Genomic DNA, 22,781 nt, shown 5'->3' with positions numbered 1-22,781 from the left:
GAGCTGGGGACAGACCTGTTCTGTGTGGGAGTTTCCGGCTCCTGAGTGGAATTGCCTCACTCGTTGTGGGTGTTACCGCGCATGCGCTTCCCTGAGTGAGCCGCAGTTCTGCCACAAATGCACCTTCTGATAGAATATTTGCCCCCAGCCTCCCCTGCCCAGGGTTGACCCCTGGCTGTTTTTCTGTCTGCACTGCCAGTGTTTTAATGTCCCAGCTGGTCTAAAAATAAGTAGAATGGCCTAAAGCCGGTATTTTTAGTCCTGATCTGTGCGTACCTCAAAGAGCATCGTTCAGCTTTTAAGACGAGTAATATTATTTTTAATGTTTACTTATTTTCTCTACCCATTACCAAGTGGTTTACTGTCGTTCGTTTACATTCGCACTGCGATCTAGTTCGGGGAGAGGGAAATGTTCTACTAACTTCATATTCTTTTCAACCACCTATTCTATCTTCGTCCTTGTCCAAGTCAGTAGAAACGAACAGGCAGTGATGTAAAAATAATGATCGTGCTTGGTTTACTCACATTTCCTATTTCTCCTACTTCAGCACAGAAACTGCGTCGAAGGGAGTGATCAGCAAAATGGTTCTCTTGGTCTTTATTTGCTGTGTACAGATTGTACAATTTACACAAGTTTAAGGTATTGGTATTGTAAATGACACTGCCTTCTATTTTTGTTTTCAAAACCAAAACATAAATAAAAAGCATTGTCATTTACAATACCAATAGCTCAAACTCGTGTAAATGCGAGACCTAGTGTATTGCAAATGCTTGTTCTCTCAGCGACCACCCTCGAAGCAACTACTGACCAACCAAAGTGGCGGGGCTGAAATGAACCAGCGGGTGTGGGGCTGAAATGAACCAGCGGGTGTGGGGCTGAAATGAACCAGCGGGTGTGGGGCTGAAATGAACCAGCGGGTGTGGGGCTGAAATGAACCAGCGGGTGTGGGGCCGAAACGAACCAGCGGCGGCGGGGCCAAAACGAACCAGCGGCGGCGGGGCCGAAACGAACCAGCGGCGGCGGGGCCGAAACGAACCAGCGGCGACGGGGCCTAAACGAACCAGCGGCGGCGGGGCCTAAACGAACCAGCGGCAACGGGGCCTAAACGAACCAGCGGCGGCGAGGCCGAAATGAACCAGCAGCGGAACCAGCGGCGGCGGAGCCGAAACGAACCAGCGGCGGCGAGGCCGAAATGAACCAGCGGCGGCGGGGCCGAAACGAACCAGCGGCAGGGCTGAAACGAACCAGCGGCGGAGCTGAAACGAACCAGCAGCCGGAATGAACCAGCGGCGGCTGGGCCGAAGTGATCCCGCACCGGTGGGGCCGAAGTGATCCCGCACCGGTGGGGCCGAAGTGATCCCGCACCGGTGGGGCCGAAGTGATCCCGCACCGGTGGGGCCGAAGTGATCCCGCACCGGTGGGGCCGAAGTGATCCCGCACCGGTGGGGCCGAAGTGATCCCGCACCGGTGGGGCCGAAGTGATCCAGCGGCGGCGGGGCTAAAACGAACCAGCGGCGGCGGGGCTGAAACGAACCAGCGGCGGAGCTGAAACGAACCAGCAGCCGGAATGAACCAGTGGCGGCTGGGCCGAAGTGATCCAGCGGCGGCGGGGCTGAAACGAACCAGCGGCGGCGGGGCTGAAACGAACCAGCGGCGGCGGGGCTGAAACGAACCAGCGGCGGCGGGGCTGAAACGAACCAGCGGCGGCGGGGCTGAAACGAACCAGCGGTAGAGCCGAAATGAACCCGCGGCGGCGGGGCTGAATGACCAGCGGCGGGCTGAAATGAACCAGCGGCGGCGGGGCCGGATGACCAGCGGCGGCGGGGCCGAAACGAACCAGCGGCGGCGGGGCCGAAACGAACCAGCGGCAGAGCCGAAATGAACCCGCGGCGGCGGGGCTGAATGACCAGCGGCGGGCTGAAATGAACCAGCGGCGGCGGGGCCGGATGACCAGCGGCGGCGGGGCCGAAACGAACCAGCGGCGGCGGGGCCGAAACGAACCAGCGGCGGCGGGGCCGAAACGAACCAGCGGCGGCGGGGCCGGAATGAACCAGCAGCGGAGCCGAAATGAACCAGCGGCAGCGGGGCTGAATGACCAGCGGCGGGCTGAAATGAACCAGCGGCGGCGGGGCCAAAACGAACCAGCAGCGGGGCTGAAATGAACCAACGGCAGCAGGGCCGAATGAACCAGCGGCGGCGGGGCTGAAATGAACCAGCGGCGGCGGGGCTGAATGACTAGCGGCGGGGCCGAATGACAGACAATGTGTCTCAGGTCACACGCTGGTAAACTCCTCTTGGGCATGTCTGCACACCTTGTGGCCTCAACGATCTGCTGTGCCCCATTAAACTGTTCTTGTGGCTGTACCGTAAGTACCTCCCTTTGTGTTTGGAGCCGTGCGCGCTCCTTGAGGTACGGGGCGGAGTGGAAGGTACTGTGTAGACGGACCGCGGCCTGAAGGGCACATAGGTTGCAGCCCCCGTAGCCTGCCCTTCCTCGGTGCCCTGCCCCTCCCTCGGTGCCCTGCCCTCCCCCGTGCCCAGCCCTGCCCGTCCCACCTGTGATGTGCTCCGTCTCACAGCTACAAGTAGACACAGGTGCTGCAGCCTTAACCCCTGCAGTGCCGTGCGCACATGCCAGTCACCAGCTGCCCACCCTTTTCCAACTCCTTCCAGAGAGGGGTGAAATCGAAACCTTGAATCCGTGACTGCGCAGGTGGCCGGTTTCACTTTCATAGCCCAGCGCTGGAAACGGAAAGAGGCAGCGCGGGTTTAAACGGGACACGTGCGGATAGCAAGATAAGTAAAAACAAGCATTGGCATAGCCAATAGGTCTCGCCTTTGGGACCTTATAAGTGTTTAGCCATGCAACACTTGATGTTGTTGCACCAAGGATATCATGCTGGATAACTAAACACTTATAAAGTCCCAAAGGCGAGACCTATTGGCTATGCCAGTGCTTGTTTTACAGGGTGTGTTCGTGTATTTCTGGCTTATTGGTGTTGTCTACAGATTCTACACTCAGTTAGACAGGGAACAGAGTGCAGTCCTGAATGACCGGACATACTGCCATGGAGAGAAGACACAAGGTCAACGTGTCTCTGGGTGAAGGGCGGCAGAATACGCGTTTAAAAACAAAAACTAAAAGAAACAGCAAAGCACACCACTAAATACAATAATAAGGAAAAGAAGAGAAAAATAAGCAAAGGGCACATTCAGATTTAAAAATCAACCTGCAGTGGTCTTTTTATATGCAAATCGAAGGTCGATTTGTCAGGGAAGATAAAAGTAGTTCCACTGTAAGCCAATGTCAGATATGACAACATTGGATCCTTTGCAGTGTGGGGTTTGACGTTTACCACTCTAAGTACGAGGCAACAATCCCGTCCATGTCGAGCTCTGTGTCTAACATGCCAGGTCTGGATGTAGCCACTGGACAGCTATTATAATGCCACTAGACTCTTTTTCCAATCAGTTCACTATGAATGCTGGGACATGTAGTTTAACTTGACCTATTATAGGCATCGGCTTTTTACAGGAAATATCTGGAGTGCTGAACATGACTCTAATAAATGAACTACCGCCTAACTGTGCAAGCAACATAAAATATAAACAGATAAAACAAAAATAAAATGATTTTGCGTAATAAAGGGCCCATCTCTTACTGAATTTACCTCTGTACTGCTTTAAAAAATACTTCATACTTATTATGGCTTAAATGATAATTCCCAACTAATGCTCATGTCTTTTGTAAAGTGCACTGATACCCCAACCAGCTTCCAAACGCTATCCTATCCTGAAAACCTGTACATAACCAACAGCAGATCCTTGTAATGCTAGGGGGTTCGTCGGATGTATGTGTTGTTATTGTCAGGGATCGGACACAACCTCTTTCTCAGAGCCCAGTCTTTCCCAAGAGGGGCGCGGCTCTGGTGTGATGTCAGCAGCCAGGTCGGGGTCTGATCACCGGGGTTTAGAGCTGCGCTTCGCCAGTGGAGGTTTCGTAATCTGCTTATTGAGACAGCGCTGTGTCCACACGCAAGTGCAGTCCTCCCCATGTACGTCCGTATCACTAAGGGAGTGGCGAGGGCTGGGAGAGGGACGGGCATTGAGTGAGGGAGAACTAGGAATGTGAGGAGGGGAGAGTTTAGGATGGACAAAAAGACGCTGTGTATGTAACTCATCTAACCAATGTTTTTGCTTTGCTTTCTGGGACATGTAGTTGTGTGTAGACTATTAGAATGTCAGAACCATAAGTACAAGCATTCAAAGCAAAAACAACTAATAGCTCGTTGGCCTTAAGGCACCTCTAAGCGGGCTGGAGCTTCAAAGTGAGCTGCACAAATGGTGTGAATTTTGTTTGTTTGTTCTCATGAGTAGTGACGAAAAGGGAGGAGGGAGATGCGAGCAGAGCATATGGTGTGCACTTTCACGGCCGCTTTGATGTTCTCAGTGGCCGCGCGGCTCACTGAGAACATCAAAGCGGCCGCAAAATGATCACGCAGGCTGCCAAATGGTGCGCGCGCCCGGCGCACATGCACTGTAGTTGGCGGCCTGAAAGCACTGGTTTGCACTTCCAAATCCCCCTTTTACAAAAGCTCTCGCGAGACCTAACAAACACTTTTAAATGCAATGTGTGTGCGCGCATGCTTGTGTGTGTCTGTGAAAGAGGGTGTGTGTGTATTGAGACGGAGTGAGTGTATTGGTGAACCAGTGAGTCAAAATGAGTAAAGTGAGTACACGTGAGAATGGAATGATAGTGATGGGCAATTAAAGTGAGGAACTGAATGGGACTGTGTGAAACTCATTAGTCACAGTCTGGGTTCGCGAATCTGACTGAGTGAGCCTAAGTGACTCGGAATGAGTGTGAGCGAGTGAGACGGAGTTAGTATGAGTGACTCCGTGTGCTATTGAGTGGGACTGATGAATCCGTCAGACGGCAGACTGAGCAACTGAGACAGACAGAATGAGTGAGACCAAGTCTGAGTGAGCCCGAGTGAGATTGAGCGAGTCGAACTGAGTGGGCCTGAGTGAGTTGGAGAGAACGAGTTAGTCCTAGGGAAGGCAATGGTAATCAGTGAGACTGAGGAGACATGGGTGAGTCACACTGAGTGAAATTGAGATTAAATGAGTGAGTCACGTTGACATTGAGTGAGCCAGAATAAATGGGACTGAGTGAAGCAGAGTGAGATAGTGGCACAAGATGATCGAGAATGAATACTTGAGAATATGTGAGTCAGAGTGTGAGTGCGCGAGTCATGAGACTGGGAATCCGAAAGTAAAAGTGACTGCAAATGCGAAGTAGAGTACTGCATGTGACTGCGAGAGAGCGCGAGTGAACCCCCAGAATCTGAGGAGTCTGGCCCCTTCACTGGGATTATTGCGCCCCATGCTTGTACAGCCCTCCAGCCGCCACTGAGCCATGCTCGTGCACACACAGCTTGACTGCCTTGCACTGCGCTCTAACTGGGGAGGCAGGGGGGACACACCACCTGCTTGTACCCCCGAATCTTCAGTGGATGTGGCAATCAGCTGTCGGAGACGGGCACCCCTGTTAGCAGAGCACATCCCGAGGCCCGACTGCGACGCTGCAGGTCCGCTCTGCAGGCATGAGGAGGAAGTCCAGTCCGAGACCCTCACCGAGCAGGCCTTGGCCGACTCCATTTATACACCCCCTCCGCTAGCCACACTCCCAGCTCCGGGGAAGGCTCAGCGGGTACATGGCTGGGGAGATTCCACCAGCAGTACAGACCGTGTGGTATTCCTGTGACGTTACTCCTTGTTGTCTCACGTGGGTGCACAGATATGGCGTTCTCGGCTATAAGGAATGTTAGATTCGCCGTACTGCAAACGGTGCCGATGGCGACTGCACTGAGGACGAATCTAGACCCCAATGCAGGGGCGCCTAATGTAGTCGCCTAGCTCCTGAGCCCCATGAGGATGACACTTCCATTTACCAAGAGACTCTTGAGGGTTTTTAAAACCGACATCAGCCAGTGAGCCTTGTGCTGGCTGCTGGGTGGAAGCCTTTCATTCATCGATGTTACCCGCCGCGCCATCAGACATTGTCATAAATGTGTTTGTCAGAGTGCAGGTTGAACACACAGCTCACCTGGTGTTCCTTTGTCTGCTGAGCCCTGTCCTCACAAAGCAAATGTTCATTCCGACTGTTCCTGTTATTAGAACCATAATCGATGCTCTCAGGCCCATCGCTCCTCCTACAGCTCTCCGCGTCCCCTCTTGAGCTCTCATCACTGTTCTGACCAGGCTTGTTTCTTCCTTTTGAATCATGACATTCATACGTGTAGGAAAGCGCCCCTTTTGTACATGAACCCCCCACGTTTTGCCTGGTGGCCCTTGTAATTTTGATAGAAGCGCACTGGGTTCCTGCTATCCAGGTCCCCCTGCCAGATCTTTCCCTAAAACTGTACAATATTTCCCTAAGTTGGCAAAACCTTTAGCAGCTTCTGTAAGTCCCTGGTAAAGGGCACCCCTGGTACCTTGGGCATGGACGCTAAAGAGGGTCTCTAAGGGCTACAGCATGTATTGTGCCTCCCTGAGAGACCCCTCCGCACTAACATGCCATCTGCGTGCCATGGTGCAGAGAAAATTGAAGACCCAACATGGCACAATTCCTGTGTGCCATGCCCACAGACACTGCATGCAGAATGGGCAAGTCACCCCTACAGCAGGCCTTACAACCCCAAGGCAGGGCGCTCTATATTACATGTGTGGACATATCTGCACGAGCAGACATGCCCATGTGATGCCTAAGTCGAGTCCTGGACATCGCAAGTAAATAGGGAAGCCATTTTCAGTGCAGTTCCTGAACACTGGTGTTTACAAGTTCCTCTGCTACATGATGGCTTCACTGAAACCAGAGATGTTTGGTACCAAACATTTCCTATTAATAAGCCCACCCTGATTCCAGTGACGGCTTTATTAATACATGCACCCAGAGGGTACCTTCGAGGTACCCATTGATAACCTACCACCTCCAGTGTGCTGGCTGACTGGTGTGGACCAGCCTGCCACCACAGACTGGTCTCTGACCCTCTTCAGGTGAGAGTCTGTGTTCTCAGAGGGCAGAAACGGGGCCTGCTCCAGCTGGCGGTGTTGTCACCTCCTCCAAGCAGGATGGCTGAGTGATCAGCATATCCATGCAGGCGGCTTCGAGGCCTCGGCCGCCTTTGATCTGTGACCTCTGCTTCCCCAGAGAGGGAAATGCCAACCCCCACCTTGGGAGCCATTTGGCACCAGGACAGGCAGGAAATTAGATATGCAGGAAGGCGCGGTGTGCTAACAGGCCAGTCACAGCCCTAAGGTGAACTGCCTGATGTTCCCCACTGTAGGAATATTCCGCCACCTTCATGATGGCAGAATTAGGAACTCTGGGACAAGGTTATGTTCATTTACCACGGATTGTGGTCATTTAGGGGGTGTGGTGACCCCAAGATTAAGTAGCCCATTGGCTACCACCCTTCACCCCCCTTAATGTCCCTAAGTCTAGTATTTAGGGGAGCCCCTTGCACCAGGAAAGGAGTTTCCATCGACCTGAGAAGGACATCGAAGAGCCGCAGTGAGGAAGAACTCAGGAGCAGAAACTGACTTGTCGCCAACCCTGCTCGCCTCCTTGCTGTCTCAGACAGTTGCACCAAAGATTACTCGTCCTGCCACTGCTCTGTCTCCAAAAGCTGGGAGGACTGCCAGCACTTCAGGGAGCCACCAGCATCTCCAGTGGAATAGCGTAGCTACTTTCCTACACCCTGCACCCAACAAGAGAAGAGCGTGCAGACTCTGGACTGTGAAAACTCCACCACAGAAAGCACCGCTGCACCCATGCCCGAAGAGTTGAAGTGGGCCAGCGGTACCATGAGACCCTCCAGAGTCAAACCCCACCTTGGGTTTGCACCGACTGGACTTCGTCGGTGCCTGCTGCCTCTTACTGCAAGTCCCCTCAACCGCAAGTGTCTCCTACAGCACAGACCCGACGCCTAAAGACAGCCCTGCACCTGAGCTCTACAGCCCGTGAAGAAGTGAACTGACGGTGTCTCTACGTGCCTGAGCATCTCGAGGACAGAGTCCCCCTGTGGGTTCAACTGGACTAGCCTGCAGCTTGCAGCCTCTTTTTGCCAGGACCGCTTCCCATTGAAACCAACAGGGCTCCTGACGCTGGAACGCACTGTTGCACCCGGCCACCCAATGCCGCCCAAGGTGACCTGTTGGTACGGTCTTGGACCGTGCCCCCTACTCACCTTAACTCCAGAAGATTGGTCATGTTAGTCGTTGCTAAGAACCCGTATGCAGTATGTTTTTTTTCTCTGTAGGATAACATTACCGCATTAGCGACCATACAAGTGTACCTACCTGTTTTCTTCAAAACTGCTATTTTAAAAAGTACTTGCCCAATAACGAAGTTCTTGGTGTTAAAAAATGAGTCAGATACGTGTTGTTTTCCAATATTGATGTTGATCTTCTTATTGAGTGTGTATGTGTATCATTTATTGACCGTGTGTCTACAACAAATGTCCAACACTTCTCCTCGATGAGGCTTCTCAGCCACAGTGCCACAAAAAGAGCACCTTGGGATCGTTAAAGCAAGCCCCTGCCCGCTCAAGGAATACCTGGACTCACTGCACAATCTACCCTGTTTTTGGTATATTATGTAAAGATGCAGCTTCCTACAACGCGCACTACAAGCATTATCATGGAGAATATTACTCCTGGCCGCAATCGGTCCCCTGCGCCTGGATTAGTGTACTCCAGGAGCTAGCAGTCGGAGGAACCCTTCATCCAGAATCACCCAAATATAGGCTTTTTTTCGCTCACTCCCACCTTTCCTTTTTAAGGTAGTCTCAACTTTTCATGTCTGTTACTTGGGTTTCCAACATTCTTCCCTAACCCCTTCTTGATTTAAAATGTGTACTCTATCTACAGACATAAATGAACTAAAAGCAACACCAAAGAGCTTCTTGTTTCCGTGGCACTCAAGCACTTACACTTCCCGTATGTAGACTGGAGATTACTAGATGTAATGCGCCTTCCATTCAAGTTTGTTAGACACGTCCAAATGGAGTGCTCACTGACATTCGGTAGGCTCATCCCACTTGAAGAAGGGCGATACCAGCTACTATGCCTTTCTTGGTAATGTTCCAGTAATCCATATTTGCAAGACAGCGATTTAGTCATCTGCTCACAAGTGTAAAAAATAAATTCTGTTGTGACATCCATAATTAAAGAAGCACAAGTGGATCAAACCGTATTGAAGACTCATCCCAACAGGTCGTCTGCTTGTGTAAGGGGCATCTCTTTGGGTTCAGCGTTTCTGCATATGACGTGGAGCTTTTGATGGGTTCTTGGGGGGAGGGGGGGTATTGGGGCCAGTTTGAGTGACCACAGGTGCACTGCTCGAGGAATCTATAAGGCAATGGCCACTGGCAATACTTCCGAGTAGGATGGGCCACAACTTGAAATTATGCATGCTCTCATCGGGGACTGTTGTGGTGAAAAGGCGCGTAGCAATCCACTGCGGAAGCCCCACTACCGAGGGCTGCCCGTTGGAAAAAAGGACTTGATGGAACGGGCAGTGCCGGAGGAACCGCATAGGAAGGACTTACTGAGAGATAAGAAAGAGACAGTAGGTCTTGCTGAGCGGGCAGAAATACTGACTGGATTGATGGACCTGCTGTGGAAGAGACCAGTTTAACTGTGGAAGGAGTGTGGATGGGCGAGGGGGGCGCTGCAATGGAACCATGTCCATGTATTATCGTGATGGGCTTGGCAGGAACTAAACTTTGTTGAAAATGTTGAGGCAAATGGGTTGGTGTGGCCGATATAAAGACTGTCACCGGGGTATAATTAATACTGCTGATGGAAATCAATACAAAGAATTCAGTGTATTCAAGAGTCATATGGGGAATGCGCTGCTGTTCAGTCTGAGCACAGCATGTCATTTACATCCCATTCTGCAAACCGAAAACATGAATTACCAGTAATAATCTGCTTGAAGTAGTGTATTCACATGACCCCCTCCCCCCTTTCCTGCTGTAAAGTAGTACAGTTGCTACTTAGCAATGTTGCAAAACTAGGCATTCACGCGTACGAGACTTTCTCGCAATAACATCATCTAAGCTTCACTTGGCTCGAGACTCCAATAAAACAACAAGATGGGAGTTTGTGGTCTCGCTAGCTGATCTGAGGCAATCCCAGTGGGTTTACTTCGGTGTCCCTTTGTGTCCCCGTCTCTTCCTTTCAGCCTCTGTCCGAGCTGTGCATCCTGAGGGTCTCTATTGTTGGGCAGCTTCTGGAGATGTGTGCATCGTCACCGTGACGTCCACTTCTAGCCTGCGTCGTGTGGTTCTAAAGCAGATCTAAGTGGGTTTATGGTTCCGTTTCCGCCAGAGCGCTGTGAGTTGATTGAATAGTGTGCTGCACTCCACAAGATCTCTAAATAAGAGGCAAGAGTATCTAAAAAAATAAGAGATAAATAACGTACTGTAATACTTGCTGCCAGTGGTCCTGGTAGTATCCATATGTGGGTAGGATCTGTTCAGTGTTTTCCACCAACATACCACAACCTTAAGCTCCTCGACGCTTTACAAGCTCCCTACCCAGGTCTGGCATGCCCAGCGTTGTGGCAAGTTTAGGACACACGCAACGGGCAGGACCACGCATGTGCTACGTGGTTGCGTGAATTAATGCTTTCGTCATTGTTTAGTTGGGTTAGCAGTATTTGTACAGTAAACCTTTAGTTTGTATCTCTTACTGGCGCCTTTATAATGCATCGTAAGCTACAGTAAAGTCCATGTTTACTAGTACTGATGTACGCTGCAAAACATCCATCTGCCTTCATTGTGTACATCAATCTTTCTTCACTTCGTTCTCCCCAAAATCTGTACAATTTGGCTTGACAAGTCTTCCATCTGCAGCCAGCACAGCTCTCTCCACCGAAGATGGTCTGTCAGATGTCAGCACCACCAAGCCCGCTCCTGTAGTCACGTGCACGACTCCCCTAGACTTCCTACTCCACCTGCGCCCCTCTTGCCTCCAATAGTGGGCCTGTAAACCTTTTGTTTTTATCTGCCAATCACGGACAGCAGGGTAGAACTGGGGTCAGGTGGGCGACTTTGAACCAAGAGACGTGTCATACTCGCCACTTGTGCACTTAAGTTGTCTGATGAGGTAAACTACTGTATCTCCTTCTACCAGCTTAAACAACTTCTGCTTCGTGGGCATCTTTTTCAAGTCATGCTCTTGGAATATTCCTGCCTGTAAACACTGAAGATTCATGGTAGAATGTGCAATTAAGAGGGGAGAACTGGTATTTTGGAATGCAGAAACAATCGCGATAGCCCATACAGGCTATCTTTTCTGAAATTCTAATTTTACACCTAAAACCGCTTTCTAACAACAACTCTTTTCACTTATGCACCAAGAATCTCTAAGGGGGTAGGGTAAAAAGGAATAGAAGGAAACAGTAGCATGAGGCATAATGCGGCGTCAGTGAAAGCATGGTTTGTTACTTTAACGAGCCACCAACTCCCATATCAAGCACTCCTCTGGAAGTTACGCCACAGCCTCGGGTCCATTTGAACAGCTTATGCCAATGTGACCTCATCTGAAGAACCCCTCCTGTTGAAAAATAGTGGTTGAGAGAGGGGGGGCGGGGAGGGGGGGGGGGGTTTGAAGAATCCTAGGATGCAGAACAAGGGTTAAAAGTTAGATTGTAAGATCTTCATTGAATGTCATTAATGTAGAATGGAATAGTATGCTTGGTTCAAAGCAAACTGGGGTCTCCAGGTTTATACACGGTGAAGGAGTTCCATTTCTCTAAATATTAGGCAAAGACGACGGAACCAAGAACTGATCTGGGGGCAGCTCGACCATTTAGTGTGCCCATTCTAGAATCTAAATACATAGAGTAATGTTTGGTGATCCTGTGTCTAGGGTCCCATGCAGCTTCTTTACAGCTGGTCTGACACCGGTACGTTTCTCCGCCAAGCAGCAGTTGCTCTGTTTTCACTTGCTGAGGGAGCTCTGGGTTTCTCAGGTACAGGTTTGTTGCCCAGTAGTAGCGGTCCATGAAAGATTCTATTCACCTGGAGATGGATTGCTTGAATGTGACTAGACCCGGACAAAGCGAGCCATAGTTGAAGAAAAAGTTGGTTAGATTACCTCAGATGTTTTGTATAGCCTAGTTAAAACTCGTACTCATTTGCATATTGCTGTTAAGGGTATACATAATCCAGAAAGAATGTTAACCAAGTTCAGAGGTAAACCAAAAAATCTGTCACTCTTGATTAACAGCAAATCTAGAACAAACCTACCCGAGGATAATCCTTGCGGGAAAAATGTCAACAGTTTTTCATGCCGTCTTAAAATAATGCATTTAAAGATTCCGTTTTCATAAATATTTAGAAACCATAAATAGCAAAAAAATAAGTTGGCCTTGGGATGGAAGATTGGTCAACGAATCTTTAAAATTAAGATATTTTCTGTGGAAACATTCACCACAGTAATAGGTTTTTCTATTTTGTCATAATTCCGTGCTTTTGACATTCCAGAGACTCCACAACAGATGCGTGAAAAGCTGTTACTGGTGCCAAAGAGCTGTGCGTGTAGACTTTCATGAGTTCTGACTTGGAATAGAACCAGGACATTGAATGCAAATTCCTTTTTTGCTGTGTTCTGCATTTTAATTGCTGTGCAACATTTTAATGTGTTACTGTACTTAAATTGTTTTGGAAATTATGATCCCTGTTCAACTTAACCGTTTTTCCCTTGAACCACTGGGTCTGCAGCTTTTGTGTGTGATCCCATATGAAGGGGTGTAGCTTAATTGATCCTATATTTTGTTTTTACCTATAGGAAAAAGGTTCTGGGGATGTTAGTTCTATAAAGGAGTTGGAGATAGAGAAAAAGAAGCAAGGTGTTAGTATATCGTCTGATAAATGGCCACCTCTGGATGCCCAGCACAAAAGTCCGTCCAAAAATAGCAGTACAGCGTCGGTGACCTCTCACCTTGAGTCAACTTGTAGCGAAGAGACGGAGGAGAGCGAGCAAGAAGAGGATCTTGATCAAGACGAATTGGAGGTAAATTTTTTGCGGAGGGTGCATGGCTAATTGAGATTCCGTTTATGGTATCTGACAGAAATAGGGTCCTTCCGCAAGAGTAATGTCTTATCCACACTATTGTGCATTGTTCAGTGGTGCCACCCAGGTGCATGCATTAGTTAACTTAAATGAAACAATGGAGGACTGTTTAGTGGCCCCACGCAGGCTACAGACCATTTTCATTTGCATCACAGAGGCTCATATACTATCATCAGTTGCACCTCACAGGCTCTCCTGCTTTCTCCAGTTGTACAACATGGGCTAGGGGTTTTCTTCATTGGCGCTCTGAGTTATTCGGAATTCTTCATCGACCACATCTACAGTGGCACCCTTCAGAGCATCAGACAATTTTCAGTGACATCACACAGGTTTTTATGCTATATTTGCGGGGACTCGATTTATGCATTGTCATATGTCCGTTCAAGCCTTATTTTGTGTACGAGAGGGCATTTTATGCTAGTCAGCACATTAATGTGCTCGTCGTGTGACTACTGTCTGCTGGTGGCATTCCATTCCATGCTTGTTTTGCTCCAACATGCACCTCCTGACCTGCCTACACTTCTGTCTGTCTCAAGCTGTTCATTTCCTCTACAGTTCATGTCCGAAGTAGAAAACTAACTTTTTTATTTCCATCTTAGGCAGAGTTGGATATGGACAGCACTTTTGTTAATCAAGTCTGGCGTAAGGTAGAAAGTAAGCCAAAATTAGAGAAAAGGGAAAAAAATAATAAAAAGGAAAGACCAATATCGGAGAAAAGCCCTGTCAAATTACCTGAGAAATCAAAGAAGAATGCGGCGCCTGTACGCGTAAGTTGTAATTCTCATTTCTCTACTGATTGTAAAAGGGGGGAGGGGGGTTACTGCACTTTAGTATGCCTAGAGAAGCTGCTTTTAGATGCTTTGACTCCATTGCTTATAGTCTCAAAGGTACAAGTTGTAGCAGGCTGGTGGGTTCTTTAAAAGTAGGTAGATGGTGCTTTGCAGAATTCCTTAGGACTGAGGTGTGGGCTTAAAATTGCCGTCTGAGGTGAACGCCAGCATCATCACTGAAGTCTTGCAATTAGGACAGACCTTATCTGAGTCCTTACTCTGTTCAACGAAGCCCTGATTGACACCTGCATGGGTTCTTGGGCTAAATCCTACCTACCCGAATCGGCATCCACCTCCCAAGAGCCTGATCATTATGGCATTTACGAGCAGGATTAATCACAATTCTTTCCTTCCCACCCCCCTAGACGGAGTCCTGAGGCACTTGGAAAGAGGATGTTCTTATTAGCTAGCTTTACCCTTCGGTTAGTCAATGCCAGCTTTTAGCAGAGTATGTACTCCAATACATTATGGGAGAAGGTCGCAGAAATCTTGCAAGGAGTCCCAGAGGAATACCGCGCCAACTTTGTATTCAGTATGTCTAGTACATGGCAAATCTGCAATGCTGTCCTGCCTGGACAGAACAGACTGTTTATGTAGAGTAGTTGGAGCCAGTGTGGTTCTTCGGTAGTACGTGTGGATAAGAATCACAGGCTTCTCCGGTAATGTCCAGTTTTCACTCATGGATGTGTCTTTTGACAGGTCTCGCCTGTTAGACAAGATGCCAACTCCGCCTTAAGGCCTTTAAAGAAATAGAGGGACAGCATGCCCCCTTGCTCTTTCCACAACCTCATGGCAGTGTCCCCAATAATTTTGCTCCTTTTGAGGCACTGCCAGGAGTTTTATTCATAGGTAGTGCCCTAAATACTACCCCAAATTCAGGCACCCACGTCATGTTGGAGAAGCGGATCTAGCAGCAGTATGCAGGTGCATGGAGACAGTGAACCTCCCTCACCTCTATAGCTCCTCCAAGCAGCTTTAGTTTTCCCATCGCTCAGGTTGTATTGTGGTATAAACTCAACAGTGGTTCAGGAACTAATTAAATAGAAGGATAACAGTTATAACTTATGATCGTCCATTCAAAGAACACATAAATGAATAATGAAGTACCCACAAACATATATAACTAAAAAAAAAAAAAAGGACAAACCTAGGTGTAAACAAAATCAAGTTTATCAAATGACAAAAACCGAACATAATAAATGCTTACTCTTGATTTTTTGCCAAGGAAGGCATCAATGGCGTTTCGACCTTGCTAATCTATCAGGTCATCATCAGGACATAATGTATAGAGCAACCATCAAATATTCATGCAATGCTGTTCCAGTCTCGAGCATGAAATCAATGAGTCCTGTCACCAACATCAATCCAAAATATAATTTACGCAAGACAATTGAGGTATGACGTGGCATAAAGTCTTTCAAAGGAATTGTCTCCGACACCTCCTGATTCCAAATCACGTGTTGGTTTTAATTACTTAAATCACTGTTCTTTGAATGAATCATCATAAGTTATACCTGTTATCTCTTTTTAATTCGTTCCTGACCACTGTTGCGTTTATATTGTTGAATAGCCCCAGGTTTGGGTTACAGGGCTGCTCCTGTTTGCTGCAATCTGGTTGTACTGTAGGCCAAGGAGTGAAACTGTTGTGTATTGTTTTGACTTCAGTCGTGTTGTGTCTTCTTTCTTTACATGTGTCTCTTGAAGCGACACTATGTCCGCACTTCGCTCTACTAGGAAGGCATGAATCTTTTTCCCTTTTAGAACGAAAGTTACGCCTCTTCACGTTAAGAGACAAGGGACGGACTGTCTGAAACTTAATTCCTCTGTATGTAGAATTGCTGTACCAGTCTGGTCTGTGTCTGATTGTAAGGTACTCACTTGTATAAGAAAACCTCCCCTAACACTGTGATAACCTCAACATGAAGAATTCCCCCACTTCCGCCTTTGTTTGCCCATCTTTGTTTCTGCCTCGAGTGCTACTGATCTTTTTGTGAATGTAAGTCTTTTCAGGAAAGATCTTGTTTTTTTAGGTCTTGCCTAGCGAAAGCAGCGCATGTGCTGCTCTTGCTATTGCGAGTACCTTTTCGAATCAATTCTGTCGTGCACGCGTCTGCATGGACAAACATGGATGCTCTTGCCATTTGTCCATAGCAGACAGCAAGCGCGTGTCCGTAGTCCGTAGGGACTGTGGACAGCCCGACACCATTTTGCATTTTGGTGTCCTAGCAACGGACCCTCCCCCTGACCCTCTGTCCCCCCTCTCCCAGATCCCTGCCTCTGACACTCTGTCACTGTCTCATCACTGCCGGGGTCACTCCCACCCTCCCACTCTTCACTCCGTGTGAAACCATTGTCCGCCCCTAGTGTGCCTCGTCACACAAAGCGCCTCATTAACATCACAAATGGGCCTTAAACGCACACAACACGCGCCGGCCTTTGTGCCTCGCCTTCCCTAATAAGTAGCAGCATACAAGCATACATCGTGCTATGTGGAAGCAGCCTGATAGAACTGCGGCAATATACATAGCATTGCAACCTCGTGCCCCATCCCTTCTCACCTTTCATTGGTCAATCCAAGAAGGGGCGCGTGCCCGTCTTCAACAACGGAGTCAATGGCAGACATGTTCTTAGCCCGCCCCTTTATCTTCTGTACGAACTTAGATCCTAGACCTCCTGCGTTGCGTCACGATCCATAGGGCACTCACGAGATTGGTATTATAAGCCACTATGTTGAAGATAAAACAAAGTGTAACACTTCAAGCTCGATCCTTTGGTGCACTACCGAGTAAGGGCTGAGTGCTAGCCAGAGCTGGTGGTTTGGCGGTGCAATGGAAAAAAAAGAGACACCACAGTGGTACTAAGAAAATAGGACTTCGAGCGGCCATATTGAAAGGGGACTTTTTACGTTAACAGTAATTCAATGTATGTTATTTTCAGGATGTGCAGCTTTTCAAAACCAAAATCTGCGACAGACATGGCAGTATACTTAAATGTTGAAATTGGCATGAGCAAATTACAATTACATGGACAGTATGTTCATTTGAGGAAGTTTTGACTAACCAATAGAAATGACAGAGAGCCACATATGAAAACAAGCATTGGCAATGTCCCCCCACCCCTTCACTGATGTACTGTGGAAACCCACGTCAGCCCTCTGGGTCCGAGAGTAAAGGGGTGTGACTTTTTAAGGCGCACACTACACCCTCCAAAAACTAAGTGTAAACCCTGGTTACGTGCCTTCTCCCCTCCCCCCCCCCCCAATCTTGGGCCAGTCCCAGCACAGGGGGAGACACCAGCTTCACTTTAGGAAGAAACCAGCTTTAATTAAGTTAAAACCATTTGCTTTGCTATACAATGCCATTAGCAAAGCAAATGGCTGTAACTTAATTAAAGGTGAAACCTATTGCATTTTCAGTGCTTGTTACTGTTAACTTGTCCGGTGTCCTACAGCCTCTTCCTATTATTGTCCATCTTCTAGGAGATTCTCATGTAAGCTCCTATTCAGAAGGGACCTTCCTCTTGTTCGATTTCTCTACCCCTTTCTACACTGCTTCCCAACAGCATTGGGGTTCTTGTCCTAACCGCTTGAACCATTTTTGTAGCAATGTTATGTGATGCATGGTGGTGCGCAACTGAAAGGCCATCCCATATAGGAAAGTCTATCCGAAGCATCTTTTCTTTTTGTTCAGGGCCTGTATCCTTCGTCTCGGTAATTTCTGTATTTCCCCTTGTGCTAGGTCACATAGCAGAATAATTGAGCTCTCTTTGTACACTGCTGCGGCTGGTTTCCTGGCCTCTCTGACTACTTGTTTCTTTTGTGAGAAGGGTTGACATTTTAACAAGTATGTCCATTGGTTTCCTGTTCCTGGGCGTTTCATCTCGGGGCCCATCGAATCCGCTCTTTCAAATGGTATCAACTCCCCCTCTTTGAGGCCTAATACATGACCAGAGATCGCGTGGACATATGAAGCTATATATGGCACGCCAGATTCTTCTCTGGTGTTCTAGCTCCGAATGTTCTCGTCTCTCCCTGTTCTCTTGTTCCTTGCAGTTCATTTGCAATAAGGTTACTTGGTATTCTGGATTTGTTACTTTTCAAGAAGACCTCTTTGTGCAGTGATACCTTTAAGTGTTGTTTCCACCTCCATTACTTTAGCGCCAGCATGCTCCGTTCTTGTCTCGAAGAGATTATTATTTTCTTGATTTTTTTGTTGTTGATTTTTTTTTGTTTTTGTCCGCCTGGAGTCCAGTTCCTGATAAAGGATTTTTCATGTCTTTCCTGCATACTCTCATGCAGGTTTTGCCATCTTCCCTATTCAGGCCTGGTTCTCTCATTTTGTTCACCTGCTTGTGTGAGTACCATAAGAATCCCTCTTTTTTTAGGCCTTTTCTTCGTTAGAATTTAGCTGCACTGATAGTTTCTTATTGCTGTGTGTAGCCTATAGTCTGTAGTATGTGCAAGACAGCACTCAAATATTTAACCAAAAAACTGCCTTTTGAGTTGCAGTCACATCATTATGTAGTTTGCGAACTGCAACTGCTAACAACACCACAGGAACTCTATTTATAATTCGACAAAGTGGTGTTGAGGACAGACCTAGATTCTACCCAAGGTGCTTAGAAACTTCCACAGTAACCAGACTGTACGGTTACAGCCTTATTCCAAGCAGAGAGAATCGCAGGCAGAAAGGTCCCTCCACACATTAGATGTCAAACGTGCAGTTGCATATTGCCTGCAGGAAACAAAACCAATCGGAAATGGGAGCCATATCTTCATCATCTTTGCACCTGAAACTAAGTACTCACCAGTTGCAAAAGAGACAATTGCAAGAATGCTAGTCGAGATAGTACCAGCATTTTGCAGGATAACAGGAGGAGCTCGGGGGGAAACTAAAGGCTCGTTCTACAAGGGAAAAGGGAGCAATGCTGGCTGTTCTTGCCAGTGTTTCTGTCTTTGACATCTGTGCAGCAGCCATGTGGTCCTCTGTACATTCCTTCATGAAGCAGTTGTGTGAAACAGGCTAGCAGAGAAGCACAGGCTGGACAGAAGGGTCTGAACTCCAGTTTGCGAATACACACTCCTCTGAACTCAACCTCCTAGCAAAGCGCAGAAAATGTCTCAAGGCAAAACTACTCTTAAAGGCAATTAACCATGTGTTGTGGGCTTTGTTAGCTGGTCAATGCTAGTTTGAGGCTCTCTTTGCTTGTGACCAATATCTCAGGAGTTCTGTTCTGTGATGAATGGTAGGTTGCAGGCTCCTTTGATTGGTGTGTGTTGGTTTGTGGTTCTTTTGCTGGTAATGATACTTTCCCTGAGATGGAGAATGTGGTTTGTGTGCCGCAGGGCTGTGGGCGAGAGCAATTTCTATCATTTACCACTTTTCCACCTCCTATGAGGACTATTCATTCTTAATTGTGTTGAGCAGTGAATATTTACATTGTTGCTCTTGTTTTTTAGACCGTCGAGGGAATTAACCCCTTGCAGCAGTGCATAGAATTTGCTGGTAAGTGTCATTGTTCTTTAACACTGTTTCATAGTGTCCCTAAAATGATAATTACTTATGGTGCCAATTTGGCAATGTGTTTTTTACTCTCTTTTCCTGAGATTTAATACATTTTTACTTCTGCTCACTTACTGCTTATATGACAACTTATCGGGGGCAATATCTTCTGGTCCTAAATTTTCCCCTAATGCCCGATTCACTTTCGTATTAAATATTTGCTTTAGCTCAAATAACCTCCATTTTCTTTCACCCCTAAGTGCCATGCAGTCCTGAGGCACAGGTCCCAAAGTAAAGCTGTTGCACAACATTCTCCCTCCACTCAGTTATAAAGTTATCCTGAAGGTCCCCTTTTAAACAACATAAACTGGAATTATGTTTTTGAGTCTGCCTTCTACATTTTCCAAACTCATAGGTATCTGGTTCCTTCTTGTCATGTGAATGCAGAGTCTGCCTTCTACATTTTCCAAACTCATAGGTATCTGGTTCCTTCTTGTCATGTGAATGCAGACTCTTTGTTTTGCAGTGCCTCAGCAGGTGTGTAGACTGTAGCTCCAGCCAGTGGGCAGGGATGAGAGGCCACACTCTGTAGTTATTGGGTCTTGGTAGTTATTTGTCTGAGTGGTGTGGCCAGTGATGGGGAAGGGGGATGTCAGTGAGGTAGTTCTTTAGCATTTAGCAGGTTGGTTTCTTAATAAGAATTGTCTTTCGCACATCCTTAAAGGTGGGATACTGTGATCCAGCTCTTGAGGTTTCAGATGGCTTTTTGTAAGTTGCTTGTGTGCCCGGACCGGTACACGTAGAGGGCAGAAGCCCAGTCTTTTTCCGCGATTCTTCTCCAGCTGTGGCAGGTGGGTCTGTTGGTTGTAGGTGTGTAGTGGTGCGGTATGTGTATGCTGAAACTGACATGGGCGTTGTCTGTCCAGTTCATAGTTGCTGGTTTGTTCACTGTGAGGTTGCTGATTGGGTCCAATAGGTTTCTGACAGTGTGGGAGGGTGTCTGTAACTTGATGGGTGAGGCCGAGGTGTTTTGGATGGGCTTGAGAGTTTGGGTCGGTGTGGTCCTCTAGTTGAAAGTTAAGTTCTCCGAGGAGGATGAAGTTGCTGGCATTGATGAGGGGTGCGATGAAGTCCGTGATGTCACTGGCGGAATTTCTGCGGGTCCTGGTGGTTTGTATATGATGGTTCTGTCCAGGGAGAAGTTGGCTGTGATGTGTATCTTAATCGCGAGCTGTTCGGTAGCTGGTGGGGGTGTCCGTGGTGCAGCTGATGATGTTTTTGAATATGATGGTGACCTCTGCTTCTGCACTTGTGTGGACTGTCTTGCCTGGTGATCTTGTAGCTGGCAATCAATCAATCGATCAGGGAATTGTAAGCGTGCTACTCACCAGTGAGGGTCTCAAGGTGCTGGTGGGTGAGGTGGGGTACGCAGCTCTGTTCAGCCGAATAGCCAGGTCTTGAGTCTTCCTGAAGGTGTTCAGGGAGGGGGCGCAACTGATGTCTGCGTTTAGCTCGTTCCAGGTCTTGGCTGGATGGCTGTAGCAATGTCTGATGTAGAGTTTGGGTTTAGTCATGCTTCTGTGAGGGAGATCAGGTCCGTAGCCTAGTTTTGCATTAGGTCCTATATCTATGTGGCATGTTTGGTGAGTGAAAATGCAAGTGTTGCATAGGTAGTGGTTGGTCCGTGTGAGTAGGTGTCTGATTTGTGTGAGTGAGTGGGGTGCTATATGAGGTTCGTGCAGGAATGGTGGTCATAGGGTGTGGGAAGAGTGCATGAAAACTTGTAAGTGAGCAGGTGAACGCTCACTCCGTGTTGTGGTGTGGCATAAATGTGGCATAAATGTGGCAAGCAACGGCTACTGTTGAGAGCTCTGAAGAGCACGGCAGAGTATTGATGGGTAAAGGAAGGGCCAGGGTCGTCCCTATCTCTGGGCGCAGTCCAGGCATGGACTGGCTCAAACACGCGTGCTTGCCTTTGGCCTGCAAGCGGCGCATCTGTGCTGCGGCCACCATTTAGTAGGTCATGGGAATGGGGCAGGAGTGCAGTGGGTTGTGTGCAGATGTATGGTAGAAAATGAAGTCCTTTTGCTTGGCTTCTTCTTTTGAAGGCTGTTTTGGCAGGATAACAGTGATGGCACTTCCTGTGCAGATGGATGATGGGAAATCCAGTGGTGTCACTTCTGTGCAGATGGATGATGGGAAACCCAGTGGTGTCACTGCCTGTGCAGATGGATGGTGGATCTCTTTAAAACATTTTCTTCCTGTGGAAGATCTATGCAGATGAGCCACACTTTCCATGTATTTATTTACTATATCCATCTTCTGAATCTTCAAAGCTGCTGTGCTCGTAAGATGTTCCCTTCTAAGGGTCTAATAGACATGGAAATGTACCCAATTCCTCTGGTTTGGTCTGCTAGCCCCCCCCGCGGTGCACCTGGTTGGGTGTGCTAGCCCTCTGAGGCCTCTGGTTGGGTCTGCTAGGCCCGCCGGCACCTCTGGTTGGGTTGGCTAGCCTCTTGTTCAGTCTGCTTCACCCCCCCCACACCTCTTTCTGGGTCTGATTGGCAAAAGTTGTGATGGCAATGCTTGTAGTACTACATTTTGTCTTGCCTTCACTTTACAGTTTTGAGAGTCTTTCATCGCTCTTTGCACTCCAAAAAGCTTTTAATAAAAAGTTGCACATGTTTACATCACAGCTTCTTTTTACCCTGCAATGCATATAGACCGCACCAATGTGGCGCGCCCCCTGTAAGCCTCGCTGATCATCTTGATTTACTCCTGAAATTCTCCTACAATTTTGCTTTGTTTCATTTTAAGTTCCTTGCTGCCTAAATACTGGTTCAGTCTTCCTTCCCAGTCTGGCTCTTGGTGGTGTCCCCAGATTTCCTTCTCAGTCTGGCTCTTGGTGCTGTCCCCAGGTTTCCTTCTCAGTCTGTCTCTCGGTGCTGTCCCCAGGTTTCCTTCTCAGACTGGCTCTCGGGCTGTCCCCAGATTTCCTTCTCAGTCTTTTTTTTGGTGGTGTCCCCAGGTTTCCTTCTCAGTCTGGATCTTGGTGTTGTCCCCAGGTTTCCTTCTCAGTCTGGCTCTTGGTGCTGTTGCCAGGTTTCCTTCTCAGTCTGGCTCTCGGTGCTGTCCCCAGGTTTCCTTCTCAGTCTGGCTCTCGGGCTGTCCCCAGATTTCCTTCTCAGTCTGGCTCTCGGGCTGTCCCCAGGTTTCCTTCTCAGTCTGGCTCTCGTGCTGTCCCCAGGTTTCCCTCTCAGGAGAAGGCTTTAGGTGCTGTCCCCAGGTTTCCTTCTCAGT

At 48.2% G+C, this 22,781-nt stretch overlaps 1 protein-coding gene across 2 annotated transcripts in view; it reads left to right on the top strand.

The window, feature by feature from the left end:
* TTC31 (tetratricopeptide repeat domain 31) overlaps nt 1–22,781 on the top strand; it is a 214,820-nt gene that overhangs the window by 62,240 nt on the left and 129,799 nt on the right. For both annotated transcript variants that reach the window (XM_085642905.1, XM_085642906.1), the window contains exons 7-9: nt 12,866–13,090; nt 13,750–13,917; nt 19,439–19,484. In XM_085642905.1, coding sequence (XP_085499031.1) covers nt 12,866–13,090; nt 13,750–13,917; nt 19,439–19,484 — 439 coding nt within the window. The remainder of the gene's footprint in view (nt 1–12,865; nt 13,091–13,749; nt 13,918–19,438; nt 19,485–22,781) is intronic.

Source organism: Triturus cristatus, chromosome 2_2 (assembly GCF_964204655.1).
Source record: "Triturus cristatus chromosome 2_2, aTriCri1.1, whole genome shotgun sequence".
NCBI lineage: Eukaryota > Metazoa > Chordata > Amphibia > Caudata > Salamandridae > Triturus > Triturus cristatus.
Note: the sequence above shows the minus strand (reverse complement) of the source record. Positions and strands in the feature narration are given on the sequence as shown.